General features: G+C 32.8%; 1 protein-coding gene across 1 annotated transcript in view; it reads left to right on the top strand.

Annotated features, from left to right (window-relative positions):
• Window positions 1-17,822, top strand: part of LOC124359903 (myotubularin-related protein 9) — a 29,786-nt gene that overhangs the window by 8,410 nt on the left and 3,554 nt on the right. The window contains 6 exon segments of the mRNA XM_046813034.1: window positions 1,401-1,563; window positions 3,559-3,707; window positions 4,684-4,809; window positions 5,999-6,148; window positions 6,309-6,420; window positions 12,112-12,233. Coding sequence (XP_046668990.1) covers window positions 1,401-1,563; window positions 3,559-3,707; window positions 4,684-4,809; window positions 5,999-6,148; window positions 6,309-6,420; window positions 12,112-12,233 — 822 coding nt within the window.

Raw genomic sequence — 17,822 nt, 5'->3', positions numbered from 1 at the left:
CAGCAAAATTCTCTTATTCCCAAAAACCAACATGGTTTCATTTCTGGAAGGTCAACAACGACTGCCCTGGTGGATCTGGTTGAGTGCATTATTGACAGTTTGGAAGCTGGAAATACTGTGGTCAACGTATTCCTAGATCTTAGCAAGGCCTTTGACTGCCTCGACCATGGCCTAACAGTAGAAAAACTGAGATCACTGGGAATAACAGACACAGCCTTGAACATGTTTGGAGATTACCTTCACGACCGCAAGCAAATAGTAGAGCTGAAGCAGCTCAAAAATGGACAAACAAAAACAGCCAGATCATCTCCCCTGAGAGTAAATAGGGGTGTTCCTCAAGGTTCGGTACTGGGTCCAGTGCTGTTTGTGCTCTATACTGAAGACCTTACTAGATACTTGGAGGCCTTCTGCCTCCCTATCATGTATGCTGATGACACCGTCCTGATCACTAACAACAGATCAGTTGAAGCATTGGAGATATCAACCTACATTGCGATGAATATGGCACATGAATATTGTATTAACAACGACCTTGTACTTAATGAAGACAAAACAAAACAACTGTCAGTAGGGCGACATAAGAATGATGTATATGACCTACCCTACTTACAATCTGTAACATCCATTAAACACCTGGGTTTAATCTTGGATGACCGGCTCTCATGGCGTAGCCAAATCGACTCTTTATGCCAGAAGCTGAGTTCCTCTCTATTTGCTCTGAAAAGAGTCAAAGCGACCTGCACCAGTCCAGCGATTAAAACTGCCCATTTTGCTTTATTTGAGACCCACATTAGGTATGGGATCATTCTTTGGGGTGCCTCCTCTGCCAGTAACCTCCAGCGGGTGCTGGTACTCCAGAAGAAGGCAGTTAGGTTCATGGCCAGTCTTCAATATCGTGAGAGCTGCAGGATTGCTTTTAAGCAATTGGGAATTTAAACTGTGACATCTTTATAGATAATGGAAGTCATCCTGTATGCCAGTAGCCTTGGGTTGCCCAGGAACGCCAATGCTCACAACCACAACACCAGATTTGCGGATGATTTTGCCCTTCCAGCACACAGAATGAGCCTTTTCGCCATGAAACCGTCCTAGGCTGGTGCAAGGCTGTACAATTTACTACCACCTGAAATCAAGAAGGGGAATCACATTTCCTTAAAGCAGAGACTACGTAGCTGGCTCATCTCCGAAACCATCTACAGCCTGGAGGAATTTATTGAGAGAGCAAGGAGTGCACATCTCAGATGAACTTTTCCAAAATTGCACTACTTATCTCTTCTAAAGTTTATTTCTGAGTTATGACTGTTTTAAATATTTGACGCTATACTGTTCTTTACGATCATGTAAATAAAGAGATTTGTCTATTGTCTATTGTCTATTAAATATTGAGAAACCTTTTCCAGATGCTGACAATCAATGTGGATGCTGTAGAGAGAAAGTTGAATGGACCAACTGGAGGCAGTGTTATTTTGAAATGCAAGGACTTTAGAATCATTCAGTTGGATATTTCGCCATTAGAAGCTTTCAACAATGTCGCTACTTCAATTGAAACTTTATCTTCATTTGGTAATTTACTGATAACTATTCTTTGAAGGAATAACATTTGCCTGCCTATATCACTCATAACACTATAACTTTCAAACAAACTTAACCCTTTCCGAGTCAATGACGTTACTAGACGTCATGCCTAAACTAGCGCTAAAAGCCAATGACGTCCACTGACGCAAAATCAATTTTTTTAAAATATATTATTTAAAAGCATTTCTGGGTAACAAAATTAGTAAAAACTGTTAAACAAGGTTTATTTAAACAAGGGACAACCGTTTGTGTCTATTTTGAAGGTCACGACTCTTTTTCGAGCGACAAAATGGCGGGCGGCGGCCGGATGTTCATAGTCTCCCTCAGAGCCAACGACGTCTATTGACGCGCACTCAGTCTGCCTGTAGCCTTCCGTGATGTAGATGTTTATTCGCCCTTCTATTTTTGATCCGCGTATTTATCTTTTCAATTTTGATGTTAATCAATATTTTTAATCAATGTACAGTGTAGTTTATGTATTATTATCGTGATGTAGGGCTTTATCGAGACGTGCGCGTCGAAGCCTGTCTTGCATCCTGACCTGTGTTTTGAGCTGTATCACACACACAACAAACCTACGCCTAAGGATCACATATATGTAGCTCATTTTCAATAAGTGTCATTTATAAGTTTTCTCATGTTATAATATTGTAAAATGTAGTGTGTTCTTTATTTTATACTTGGAAAATTGAAATTTGTTGTAGTTTCATTGCTTTTATTTAATTTGTATATATACATTTTTACTATATTCTTTATATTTTCTCTAAATAAAAATTACTATATGCTTGTTTTTTGTAAAATATTACAAAAATTGTGTTCAACTATTGTTAATTTTATATATGAACACATAGAATGCCAAAATTAAATTTTTTTAGTGAAATTATGATTTTACCATTTTTCGGCTGTAAATTAACAATAAAGAGTAAAAAAAAATATTTTGTCATTTTTTCTTACCTCTTATGTTTTAAGAATTATAAAAAAAATTGGTTTTGGTATGTGGCAATTTTTTTATTTTTAAGGTGTATGGCTCTAGGAGTAGTTTTGGTTATTTATTTGTGGCTCGCTAAGGGTTAAGTCAACATTAATGTTTCATTTAAATATTTAAGAGAGTTTTCAAGTAAATAGGATTACTGTGTGAATATATATCTGTCCCTCCTCCGATATGTTCCAAATTATGAAACATATTAACTTGAAAGTTGGGTTGGTTAAGCAGAAAAGTGCTATCTCTAAGCAAAAGTTATAGGTTTTGTATGTGATGACCAAAATTACTTACTAATATAAATACAGTTTAAACTCCAGATTAAATTGTAAATATATAGGTTTGTTACAAAATATACTTCGTAGTATGACTTTTATGTACATTCTTTGATGATGCGTAGTTCTTTGTAAATTTCTTCACAATTTTCCAACCTATCAAGTAGAAATTGTGGTTCTTTAATCACAGTTATGCTCAATGAGTTAAACAATTTGGAAAAAATGCTCATAGTTTCTTTATTGAAATAAACTTATGAAGTATTAATTTTTTCAACATAGTTATTACCTTGTATTACCTTGATTGTTTATTGATCAAACAGATTGTATTGAAAAACAATGTAAAAATAATCTTTATTGATTTTGCCTTCATTAATACAAGAAGTTTTTAAAATGTTTACGTTAGTTTAAAAGTAAAAAGTTTTTTCCTTTTAAATTGTATAGATTTGTAATGGAGTTTTATCATTTATTTATTGGTATTTCCCATTGGTCATAATGTAAAGTCAAACTGAAAGTATGACTATAGTGATAAGCTGAATACAACGTTACAACTCGGATATGATTTTATAGCGAGGATCTATAGATTTTAATTAGATTTTTCCAGAGCTGATGACAAATTTTATAATCATTTTTCAGAAATATCACCAAGATATCTCTTTAAAGTTCAGTTAGAATTCTTTTTTCAAGTCCAGCTGTATTAATAGATGTAAAGTTGGCTAATGTTTGTTGCAGAAGATCAAACAAAGTTTTACCCTTTCTTTTTTCGACCAAACTATCCCATATTAGAAGATGGCTGGACGGCCTTTCAGCCGGAACTGGAGTTCAGCAAACTGCTGCAGGGTGATGATTGGAGGATAACATATGTTAACTCAGATTTCAAGGTTGGTAATACTTGTTTTTATTTAGAATTCACCTAGGACTAATTATAGACTTAAACCTCGAACTGGTGGTGTCTGCTCCTGTACCAGACCACTTTTTTCAGCCGTTTCTAAGCTTTACAAAACTACACATAAAGCAGCTATGGTGGGAAGGGCTGATTCGATGCGAATGTTGAGTTTAGCTCCAGTTCACCTTCCTATTACATGCAGCATCTGAAATCTGATGCTGTTTCAGACTTGACTCCTAAAATCTGGAGTCATGTTCGTCTGAAGGGATAAAAAAAAATTATATATTGGATAAATTTACATATTTTTTAGGACCTAGGTCCAAACACACGTCATTTCAAAATCCAGACCTACCTAACGTAGACCTATATAAAACATATTCTTCAGTGTCCTCACAAGCCATTGAGGGGTCTCAATAGTAAAGGTGGTATGGAGGAAGGAATTTTATAAACTACAAACACTGCAGTACTGTGCTGAGACATTGTTAATATATACAGTTCACTAGCCTGAGAGTGTGTCACATAATTCCATGATAATGATGCAAATTTAAAATAATCTGAGAAATATTTTGAAAATTCTGATTGTACTATCAACTAAAATAATTAATTTTTGAATTTTGATGTGTGTTTTTGCTCTTCTTTTGTAGATCTATCATTGTTTAGTTTCTGAGATAAGAATTCTTGATCTTTCGAAATTGAAATACTGTTATTCTTGTTACATTCACAAAATTGTAGACTGTTATTGTTTTGTGTTTTTCATTGTGAAATACTTATGTTTTTATTCTTTTAGTGCGGTTTTTAGTAAATTAATACAAAAACTCTCTTCATTATGTATCCTAATATATGTTTTGTTTAACCCATAGTTTGTAATTAACAATTATTTAGTTATTTTTACTTTATAAACTTTCTTACTTTTATCTTGATAGAAGCTCGGAAAGCTTTTTCTACTCAAGTTTTGTGATGTTCGTGTGCAGGTTTGCCCAACTTACCCTAAAGCACTTGTAGTTCCTAAGAAAATTGATGACAAGACAATCATGGCTTCTGCAAAGTTTCGAGATGGTGGTCGGTTCCCAGTGCTCAGCTACAGGCATGAAAAAGGTGTAAGTGGTTTTTTCATAAATCTGTCTCAAAGAGATATTTTACCTATATATCTTAATTGTAACATCAGAATGTTGTCATTTAAGATGTAAACTTGTTAAATTACTTTTTTCTCCTCTGTTTTCTCACTATAGTAGTATTTATAAAATATATAATGCCCATCGTTTTGGTCACTAGGAAATTTTGCCTTTATTAAGTTGTGCTGATATGGGTTATAAACATTGAGCTGGCAATATTTACAGAGATTGTTTTTGATTACAAGTCATTAATTGTTACTACTTATTTTCTTGTTTAAACAGTAGGTTCACATAGTTACCATTTTGTAGTCCTGGCCGACTAAAATTCATTATTATAATAAAAAATCAGATTAAAACAATAGATAATGTTGTTTTTGCAAAAGGACAATTCTTCTTCCTTTAATTTCATGTGTTCAGTACTTCTTGAATTCTGCTCCATGATAGGTTTTATAGATAATAATTTCTTGTTCAGTACCTCTTGAATTCTACTCAAGATTTGGATGTGGTGAAGAAAATGTGTACCATGAAGGGATTTTATAGTGCCTACATTGTGCTTTTGTATTGGTTGGCACTAGATTTAGATCTGATGCCTTTATGGAACACATAGATGAAATAAATTAGGTGATAATTTGTATAGGAAGTAGAAGCTATTATGATTTTAAACATATTAATTTTAAATCGGAATATTTTGTTAGGAATAATTATACTAATAAAGTTGTTATTATTGTAATACCAGGCTTCAAAATCAACATTGTTTCACCAATGGCGTACTTTGTTATACCAGTCAGATGGTGCACTATCTTGCTACCAAATAAAGTTCTCTGGTATCTCTTCTTCCAACTGAGAAGCCATTTCTGTTGAGCCATTTTTGTAGTACATAAAGATAAGAAACTCCAGTTACATTTGCTTCGCCAAAATAATGGCCCATTAACTATTCACCAGGATATGGCACAAAAATATTAAATAGAAATTTACTGACACTCGGATGCTCAAACATGAGTGTTCACATTGTCACATAGATGGAATTTTAATAGAATACTGAATATACTTCCATATTTGGGGAGTTGTAGCTGATCATACCAACTATCACTGGCAGGATTATACAAAAACACTATTGCTATTAGTACACATAGCACATAGCAATACTCGTAATTGTCTGTGTGTTATGTTACAGACTGTTCTATTGCGTAGCTCTCAGCCTCTCACAGGGGCCAGCTCTCATCGCTGTAAGGAGGACAAGGATCTCCTCGATGCGGTTCTGGGACCTGGCACGCGAGGCTATGTTATTGATACTCGCTCTCCTGCAGCTGCACAAGCCGCTAAAGTTTGTATCGCTTACATTAAGTTAATATTTTTGCTATTGCCGCGAACCATCAGATCTAAAATTATTTTTATTCATAATATGTTTACTCTATTTAGAAATATCTTGTTGTGAACAATTTATTCATGATACAATGACAATTTTATTTAACAACACTTTACAGTCCCGAGGTGGAGGGTTTGAGTTGGAAATGCATTACCCTCAGTGGCGCCGGGTCAGCAAACCCATAGAGCGCTACACTGGTCTGCTTGACTCCCTCACACGTCTTATTGAAGGTGTAGTATTGCAAGTTTAAAGATTCTGTGCTTTTAGTGATAGGCTACAGTAGAAATTCAATTAACCAAGCTAAACTGGAACAAGATTACATCGGATAAGAAAATACTTGGATAATATGAAAATTGCGATGAAATATCCTAATTTACAGAAAAATTTAATAATGACAAATAGAAATAGGTTATTTATATTATAAATTATTTGACGTTCTACCCAACTGCATCCAATAAATACTATTAATACTCAAACTAAAAACTACCAGTAGAGCCATGCAATCTACCCCAACACATAAAAATATACCTGGTATCCTCAGTGTGATTTTGTACACACCTCCTAATAAGTTATTATATTTTTTTAAATGGCCTCGGTTAACCATCGGCTTGGATAGTCGAACTTCTACTGTAATTGCTTTAATGTAAAATTTATACAACATTGTCTTAATCATTTTGAATCATCAACATTGTTAAAACCAATCGGCATTAGAACAAACCATCCTCAAGAGCTATTTCAATGAAAATGGTCTGATGTCTTATGTGCATGTTTTGTTGGCAATATAAGCTATTATTCCATTATATTTTAATTATAATAAATTATTTTATTATTAAAATTATTAATGAATCTCTTCTGCGGGTGAAGTGACGAAAGAGAATTTAACCTGCTACCATAGGATGCATTTCTTTTGGTCAGGTATATTATTTAGTATTAATAAATTTCCTTTCCGATACATATATTTATTAAAGTTGTAACCTCACTACCATTGTTTGGTATTGTAATTACAATAAACTATTAATTTATAAATAACTATAAATTTTCTAGACTACCCCAAATAAAGTTAACAGTTATAAACCTGTGTTGTTTGCAATTTAACCCTTTTGATCCGGGAGTTTTTCGCATGGGTTGTCTGCCCACGTCCCCGGCGTCTGGCGCTCGGTTATCTGCCCCAGTCCCGGCCAAGATTTAATTGAAAATGTAGTGCTTCGGCAAAAGTTACACAAACTTTTTATTAATCAATGGATTTTATTGATTCTTTTTTAATATACTTCTCTAAGACTCTACTACAACATAAGCCCACCTAGAATTATAATAAAAATGCACACACAATTTTTTGAAAAAATGATACTTACCAAAAAATGTTTTTTTCAAAATTTTCTGTTTCCATTTGATATAGAAGGCATAAAATGAAATTTCTGCTCAAAAATTAAAGCATTATGTCCTTGTACATATAAACATGAGTTGTATTCTAAATTTTGACTTAGTTATATTCACAAATAACTGAGATACAGGTTTACAACTAAATAATGCACATTTAGTTCCACAGGCACAACATTAACGAAAAACACATGAAAAATGTATGTACAGATAAAATTAAGTATTGTCACTTGCTAAGTTACAAATTATAACAAAAGAACATGAATAGTTATATTTTAGCTTTCATAAATTGCTTTTATGATGATCTTATTGTTACAAAAAATGTTTTTCTGGTGTGTTCACTAACAACTTGTCCAGTGGAAAACACTTTGTGTGTAGTCCTTTTTTACATTTTTTACAAATGTAGCTCGATTTCTTCCTCTTGCCACCCAGTCTGGTGCTGGCTGCACTGCAAACACAGCAATTTCTTTCCTTTTTATTAGGAAGTTTTTCAAAAAAAAACGGGGGTAGTATTCCAGCATTGCCTCCACCTTGATTTTTCATCATCACTGACATCGGTGTCTGGAATCGGGTGTCTCTGTTCTTTGAAATCAAACCATTCAGCAGATAAAACTGTCAACTAGAGTCACTAAAAATTTTTAGTCTAGTCATAGGATTGGTGGTATTTTGTTTATACAAAATATATGAATTCAAAATCATCCTGGATAACAAATTGAAAGTTAATTTTTTCCAAAATTTGGCCGACCTGCGATCACCCAGTATTGGTGTAACATTTGGTCATGGCCATCCCACACCGCCCATAAAGTTATTGTACTCTCTTATTATTTTAGGTTTAGTAGTAATGTATATTTTATTTCCTCGTTTTTTTGATTTTTGTTGTTCTCCAGCTTTATACACAGTTGATAACAACATTACAGGTTTTTTGTGTGTTTTTCCTTTGTCTAAAACCAAGTAACAGCATTGAATTTTTCCTTTTGTATTTTCTTTCCCCAATTGTGTAATTTGTTTTTATTTCTTGAGGCACACCCTTCCTGTTCATTCTAATTGTTCCAGTCAAATGGGTACACTTAGTGTACAAAGCTTTGGCCAATCTAACAGAAGTAAAAAAATTATCAACAAATATATGAAAAACCTTTGTATAAACATCCAGCTACATCAAGAAGTTTCATAACTACATTGTAGGCCAGGCCTGTTTCCCGTACATGTTGTCTATCGGTATTTTTTTGCTCCTTTATAGACAAAAAAATGCACACAGTAGTGGGTTTACTGCATCACACAGTACCCACAACTTGATTCCAAATCTATGGTGCTTTTTTAGGGAGATACTGCATCAAGGGGTTTTTGGCATTTAGTCGGTATAATACTTTCATCAATAGAAAGGCACATATTGGGACTATAATGGTGCTTAGATATCCTATTCATATGATCTATTTAGGGGTTGCACACGGGCACAAGGGTCATAATTTGGCTCCTTAGGTTTAGGAAGGTTCCGTGTATCAACCATATGGAAATATGCCAAAATTTCTTGAAATCTATTCCTACTCATCATTCTCCCGAACCAACTACAGTTCTGACTGTTAGATTTCCACCACCAGTAACTTGCATAGGTAGGTTTGTGATTTAGACCCATATTTAATTAGGATACAAATAAAAAGCCTGAATTTCTGCAGTTTGTAACTTTGACCCATGTTCTCAAACTATTATTCGGTCCCAAATTAGAATTGTACTTTCTGACAACTTCTTCAGGCGTACATATTTGTATATTTTACAAAACATTTCCATCAATGTAACTGTGAAAAACAGCCTAAAGTAAGCAATTGATGGTGTATTCATGGGAGGACAATGTTTCAAGCCGGGCAATTTCTAAAAATGAAAATGAATGACTATAAACCTGGACCATTTTCTGCAGTAACATCAATCCATCCTTCATTATTTTCTCCACTGGAATCATCAGTTGAATTACCATTAGTATGTCTAGGCCTAGGCCTAGAAGGTTGTCTAGGTTGCTGATGTATAGTAGTAAGCCTACTCCTTACATTTTCACCATCAATACTACTCTCAGATTCACTTTCCGATAAAATCCTAGGCCTACTTACAATTGGAAGAATGTTTGATGATGGTCCTGGTTGATCTGGATCATATGTGGGGATCATTATCCGTGTCATCCACTTCAGAGGAACTACTGTCAACTTCACTGCCAAAATTATTCAAGAAACTCTCATCACTAGAAAAGTTTTCTTCTTCATTTATCACGCGACTAATCGTATTTGTCACTAAGAGGTGAATTTGCCCGTTTCATTGTAAATAACTACAAAGAATCATAAAACTCATTATAAATAACGTAACCAATAAACTTCCAAACAATAAGGTTAACTACAGCTCATAACAAACAGACGATACACTCACGACTGACGACGATGAGAGCAGACAGCACATGGCACCGAGCAGCCACAGCCTTCTAGTTTGAACGAAAACATCGTTGCCAAATTGAACTAAAAGTTCCTTTACATACTATAACTTTGTAAAGGTGTTCATTACAAATGGTTTAATATAACATAAAAAGTATTCAACCGATTATATTGTATTTAAAAAAAACATTTTGTGTACGTAACCGGAAAATCGGACGTTGGGATCGAACACGATCTTACAAAACGTCCGTAAAATCGGACGCTGGGATCAAAAGGGTTAATAATATCCATCCAATAAAACGTTTGAATTGTAATAAAAGTGCATTTAAAACATTTATCACAGACAAATAATAGAAAGACTATGCCCATTTAACTTGCATTACTGGAGTTGCTGTTACCTCTGTCATATACTTTTAGGCAACAAGCTCCAGCAAAAACAGGAGACATTTTTTTAACGTGGATGTTAGTGTTTTTAGAAAGTAAAATATGCGTTATATTGAACTAAATGTAAATTAATAAAGTTAAAACTTTTTAATACACTTAAAATTGTGGCATGAAAATTTTAATTTTGTGGTCTGGTAAGTTTCTTAGTGATGAAGCTGAAGATAAACTACATTTTTCCTTTATTTAAGACTTTATACTTACATGTCTAGTTTTTCCATAAATGTTGATAGGAGAGATCAGGGAATACTTGTGTATGATCCAGCACCATTGGTTGTTACAGTATCAACAGTTTGTGCTTTCTGTTGCTTGATTACTGCATTTAATATTATAGAATTATAGTAAAGATGATGAGACAATATGATTAATACTTGCCATTAAATTTAATGAACTTTTGAAAAATGAACATTTTAAAAACTATGTTTTTATTCATTGGATATAAAATATATTGTTTCAATTATTGCTGTCTATAATTTCAAAAAAATCATTTCAATATATATTTATCCAGAAAATTTATTGTCCTAGTATTGTTACATTTTTTACATATGTGATTTTTTAGTTTTTTAACATGTAAAGTATCTTTAAAACTCTTAGAATTATGATGTTATTTTACTGTAAGATATTTTTGTTGAAACAGCTTTGATTAATTGAAGTATGTAATATTGTGTTCAAGTTTCTGGTTAATTGTGGTTTATTTTAAATAAGTGGATTTCAATAAATTGTTTCATGACAATTTAATTATAATCAACACGTGACAAGGAAATTCTTTACAGTTCGAAATTAGGTGTTTTAATAAGTAATTTAATCACTGACTCAGTAAATAAACCTAGTTTAACTACTTAATATAAATTTTTTTATGTTGACAAATATTTACCACATTTAATTAAAAATGTAGAAAGAAACTGTTGTAGATACATATCTCTTCAATTGGATGGATGTTATAGAATATTATTACTGTTTTGTGAAAGAATTTATAAAAGTACAATTATGTGGATATCCAGTGCTTGAGTTCTAGAGCTCAAGATATCCAGTGCAACTCATGAGGATGTTTGATTGTTGAAATAACTTCCAGAAGGTTATTTCTCAGAAAGAGGTACCAGAACACCATTATAAAAATCAAGCAGTGTGGATATCTTATTAAGATTTAATATTAATAAAAAATTTACCTTATTGTATTTTAAAATAGGTTTAATTATTGTAACTGAGTTTCAGTTTTTAAAAAGCTCAGAGTAAACTATATAGATAGATAATATTTATGGTTTACAGTAAGAACAACTTGGTTTAAATAAATTTACTTATAAAGACTTAAGAGTAAATAATATATTTTTGTTCTTATTACAATTAATTCTAAATTGATTGAAATAATTGTCAAAAGCTGTTGGGCAACTGATCAAAAACCTCATATTTAATTTAAAATTTTACTACTTAAAATCCTCATACTGCAGTTGTTATTGTGCAAACAGAAGTAGTAAGGTGAGCAGAGCATCAAACACTATTCAATGGAGCAGAGTGTCCAGACCACTACCCACTAGAGTAACACATTCATAGCGGCTGCCATATTTATTAGGCCATGCTCATCAGGGGCAACAGATCTCTATTCATATATCCCTCAATTAATTACTTTAGTGTGTTAGATGTAAATCTCCTTGTAAGAACTATATTATTCACCCATGTCACTGATATATGTATTTACAGCTTGCAATGACACATCCCTGTCCATGGACAGGTGGCTGTCCAGGCTGGAGTCCAGCAACTGGATAAGTCATGTTAAGGACACTCTCAATTGTGCATGCATCGTGGCTCAGTGTTTAGAGGAGGTTTGTAGTACCTTAGATTAACTCTAGAGCTTGAGCTTGCATGTAAATTCACTGTAGTGGCACAATATTATAAGCCTACTGTTGTAGGCTTAGTGTACCTACTTTTCATTTTATCCAATTATATTTTAACCTCAACTAATATATAATATTTTATGAATTATTGGATTTGTAAATAATTGTATTATAAAATTAATCCTCAAGAAGTTTTTACGTTTATTTTATTTAAAGTTTGTAATAACTAAAAAATATAGGTAGATAGTTTTTATTCTCGAATTTAATGGCACGTCTGACTTAACTTTATAAAAAGAAACAAAATCTGTAAAAAATGATCATATTTAGAATTGAAATGTATAGTCTAAAAGAGATAAACTAACATATTTTAACATAAATTCCTACAAATGAGTACTTTAAATATAGTTTTTTTCCTGGCATGTCTGTAATAAATCATTAACAATATCTGTATCTAAGCAGGACCAGTGCACAAGTTGGGAGTGACAAGTGCACAATTTAATATGCGGTGCAAAAATAAAAAGGAGAATAATAAGTAAAATTAATATATTTTACACACTTTTCTAAACATTAATGTAGGGTGTAAGTAAAATATTTCCTATGCCCAGGATTACTTATTTAACTCCGTACACTGAGCCTATAAGCACACCATGTAAAGTGTGGATTTAAAGTTTTAAAAGTGAATCCATAAACTGTAAAGTCTAATGTCATGCTAGTTTAGTAACTTGAAATGGTAGGTGTCTGAGGAGGATGTATTATTGTGTGTTGGTGACGTGTGAAAGTGATTCATTGTTAAGTGTGCAGTCCAACCATCCCATTTACATTTTTGCATGTTTAAACATATTATAAAAATTGATACCTGAAGAAGAGGCAGACAACAATTGTTAGCGATTTTGTAACAATGATAATGTCCATAATCCTGCAATCCTTTCAAATCATCTATCATAAGTGGCACGCTTTAAACTAAAACTGGGGGAACCGGACAGTCCATAAGTTACAAGTGATGTAGTAAACTTGCCCTTAAAAGTTAGTTAAATGATACAGTCATTGAAACTCATCTTATGAAAGATGGGAAGTGGTTAGAAAAAAAATAGTTTTGCTAGCGGCAGCATAATAGCTAGTGCCGACCCTCTACCTTAGGCAGTAAATATGCATATTTTGCTGTGTATTATTCTCCTAAAACGCAAATATCTCATTTACTATTGGCATAAACAATGCCAATGTGTACAGTGCGCTCTTGTCAAGTTCTGGAAAATTAATACAGATGAAACAATATTCTACATAAGCTGTCATACCCTGCATAATGTGGCACAGAGGTGGCCTGCCTGTATAATATCAAAGCCAGATGTAGAATTGTAATATAAAGTACATTATTTATAGCAAAAAGCATTACCGATGTGGCTGTTTACTTTTTAAAACCGCTACAATACTATGAAAATGTTGAGTACTGCATTGGAATTGTTTCTCTTGAAAATCTGTATAGTAAATATTTATTATAGAGCAAACATTTATTAAACTTGAAACTTTAAAAGTGTTAAATTATATTAATTTATTATATAATTTATGTTAAATGTTATTATATGTTTATTTATACTGTGCAGGGTTTTTGGTTAAATATGTACAATAAAATACAGTTAGAGAAGGTATTTATAACATTCTATTTTAGAACAAAATATAAAACACTCAGTAATGAACAATTTTTTAAAATTCATATCTTGACTTATTGAAGAAGTAAAAGGAATACAGCACAGTAAATTTAAACTTAAATAAATTATTAAATGGAAATCTTTCAGTATAGGTGTGGACATTGTCTTTGAATAAACTCCTTACAGTTCATTTTTGAAGTATAATGTTAATTCATTAAAGCACTGGGTTGATCTCTGTGCTATAATTTTATCGCCTGTTGATGTAAATACTCCTAAATCTATCCTCAATAAAAATTGTAGTAAAAACAAAAAAACTAGAAAAACAATACTGACTAGACCAACATCTCCTGAGATCCCAATCCCTCTACAGCCTCAAATAATAATCGATAACAGCCCTTCACATCCCTCCACTGCAATAATAAATGAATCCTGCAAGGCTCATCATAAGATTTTGTTGTGTGCCGACAGCCATGGACGTGATTTGACTTGGAACTTAAATAAATTGATTAAGACACATCAAACAGTAGGTTTTGTAGCCCCCAGTGGTAGAGCCAAGCAAATTCTTAATCCAATAAACATTCAAGGGGAAAAACTGGACGAAAAAGACATTTTGGTGGTGTTTTGTGGTACTAATGACGTCTCAAGGAATGAGGCAAATGAAGCAATAAATATAATCAAAGACACACTTGAAGAACATTCAAATCAAAATATAATACTATTAAATATTCCACATCGATATGATTTAGTGCAATGGTCATGTGTCAATGAAGAAGTTAAGAGGACTAATGGTATTCTACAAGAAATAAGTGATCAGTATAATAATGTCAAGTTGGTGAATGTACATGATGCTGACAGAAAACTTCATACTCGCTACGGTCTGCATTTCAATCATAAGGGAAAACTGTGGCTTGCAGACAAAATTTGTGAGGCAGCTAAGACTTTTTGTGACACTGCTGAAGTTTCCCGGAGCCAGAATCCAACCAACCCAGATGGTGTGCAGAGGGATACCGAGCCGCAGCTACAGGAGGAGACAACAGCATCGGGTGAAGAAGAGGCAGCCACAGTGTCAGGAAACTCCACATCAATAATTCTAGATCCGTTAAAGTAGCATATGTTGATAATAAATGCAAATTTTTCAATGTTTTCCATCTAAATGTTCAGTCAATTACGAAGAAAATTGAAATGTTAGAACTTTTATTAGAATCACTAAATTGTAGTATTTTAACACACTAAATGAACACTGGCTAGTCGTAGAAGAAAGTCAGCTTTTTGTTCCTCAAGGGTATAGTCTTGCAAATATTTATTGTAGAAAACCGCCATTAACTAGAGGAGGGTGTAGTATTTTTGTAAAAAATGGATTGGATTACCAACCTATTGATTTGGAAAAATTTTTGTATTGATACTGTGTTTGAAGTAATTGCAGTTTTATTGAGTAAGACCAACATTATTGTAGCAACAATATATCGCACACCAGGTTTAGACCTCGCTTGCTTTCTGTCCTCTTTAGATAGTTGTGTTGGTTTCCTGTACAAAAAGTACCCTTCCAGACATATTATTATTTCAGGAGATTTTAACATTGATATTTTAAAAGATGATTTAAATACTACAAACTTTCTCAATACATTACGCTCTTTAAATTTATACTGTTTAAATCATGAACCTACAAGAAATGTAGCTTGTCTTGATAACATTGTTACCAATATGTTTAAAAATGATATAGAATGTCAGATCATCGAGCCTCATATCTCTGATCACTCTGGTATTTTAGCAGTCTTCCACGACTTTATGGGTAATGATCCAAACAAACAAACATATTTCAAGCGAATGAGGGACTTAACTCCCAAAGCAATAAGAAACTTTAGAATGGTGCTAAGTGAGGTTGACTGGAATTTCTTAAAAACATACTATAGAGTTGATTTAGCTTTTAATGATTTTATTAACTTTTTGACAACTTCTTTTGAAGAATGCTGCATGATAAAGAAAATAAAAGTAGATTTAAATAAAAATATATGTAAGAATAAGTGGTTTACACCTGAGCTGAGGTCATATAGAGATTATGTTATGTATTTGTATGATTGCTATAAGAATAATAAAGGTCTTGCTGAAGAAAATTTTATATAAAGATGCATATTTAAATGCTAAAAGATGTTATAAAGTAAAAATAAAACAAGCCAAGTTAGAATCTCATGAAAATTATATTCTTAGTTCTAAAAATAAGTGTAAAGCTGCTTGGAATGTTATTAGATTAGAAGCTAATTTAAGACCTGCAAATCAGGAAACAAAAATTGATTCAGAAATTTTTAATGACTATTTTATTAACTCTGTAACAATATCAAATGTAAATAATGTAGCGAGTAACTGTAATATAGCTGCCATCCAGTTTTTAAATAGGTATATATCTGATATGAATATTGAGAATAACGTTTTCCACTGGAAGCAGATTCCTTCAAAAGATGTGCTCAAGTATGTTTCTAAATTGAGTTCATCACAAAGTGAAGATGTTTATGGTTTCTCCAACAAAGTAGTCAAGGAAATAATAGATATTATTCTAGAGCCCTTAACACTTCTTTTTAACATGATGCTTGAGCAGAGTGTTTTTCCAGATACTCTTAAAGTTGTCAAAGTTGTACCTATTTTTAAGAAAGGAGATAAATTGTGCCCCTCTAACTATCGCCCGATATCATTAGTTCCTATATTTAGTAAGGTCTTTGAGTGCTGTATAAAAGACCAACTGTACAATTACTTTGCTGAGGGAGAACTACTAAGTAAGGAGCAGTTTGGTTTTTTACCTGGTAAAAACACTATCAAAGCAGTTGAATCAGTTGTTGAAAAAATCTTAAGAAGTTTTGAATGTAAAGATATATTATCAGCCACTTTAATTGACTTGTCGAAAGCTTTCGATAGTATATCTCATGATCTGCTTTAAAAAAAAACTTCATTGTTACGGTATACAGGGTAAAGAATTGAATTTAATGACCTCTTATCTAAGTAATAGGAAGCAAATGGTAGCTCAAGGTTCTGACGTATCAAAGCTCAAATTAGTTCAAATGGGTGTCCCTCAGGGCTCGGTCCTGGGGCCTTTTTTGTTTATTGTAGCTATAAATGATTTTGCTTTTAGTGTACCCTGTATGTCCGTTTTATATGCGGGTGATACAACTTTACTCAATTCTGGTAAAAACCTGATTAGCTTAGACTTGGTGCAAGGTAATGCAATGAAGGTAGCTTGTGACTGGTTTAGAGCAAATTTCTTAAATGTAAACAATAGTAAAACAGAGAATATTTATTTCAGTTTAAGAACTGCTGTAAGAAGTGGAAGTAAATCAGTTAAACTGTTAGGGGTACATTTGGATGACAGGCTTAGTTGGGATACTCATACAAGTAGTCTATGTACAAAGCTATCTAGGGTAACATACTTATTACGTAAATTAAGTTTATGTGTAAGTAGACAAATGTTAATAACATCATATTTTGCCTTTTTTCACTCACTCTTGTTATATAGAATACTTCTTTGGGGTAATAGTAGTGGAGCCCAAAGAGTTTTTTTGTGGCAAAAGCAAGCTCTAAGATTGATTAAGAATGTGAAGGGTAGGGAATCTTGTCGCCCCGATTTTCAAAGAGTTCTCCATAATGACAGTACCATCTATGTATATATATTGTTGCTTAATGAGAGTTAAAGAAAATCTAGACAAATATGAGGTGCGTCAAGACATCCATAATTATAATACAAGAGCTAAATATATGTTAAATTTAATACCAGTAAGACTTGAAAAATTTTAAAAAAGTCACTGCTTTATGGAGGTGCAGTTGTTTAATAAATTACCTGATAGTGCATGGACAACGAGTCTAAATAAATTTAAAACAGTTCTTAAGAATTGGTTTAAGGTTGCACCTTTTTACTCTGTGGATGAATTCTTAGTCTGTGATACAAGTACCA

The sequence above is a fragment of the Homalodisca vitripennis genome, chromosome 4 (assembly GCF_021130785.1).
Source record: "Homalodisca vitripennis isolate AUS2020 chromosome 4, UT_GWSS_2.1, whole genome shotgun sequence".
Taxonomy (NCBI): Eukaryota; Metazoa; Arthropoda; class Insecta; order Hemiptera; family Cicadellidae; genus Homalodisca; species Homalodisca vitripennis.
This window is presented reverse-complemented; position numbering and strand designations above follow the sequence as displayed.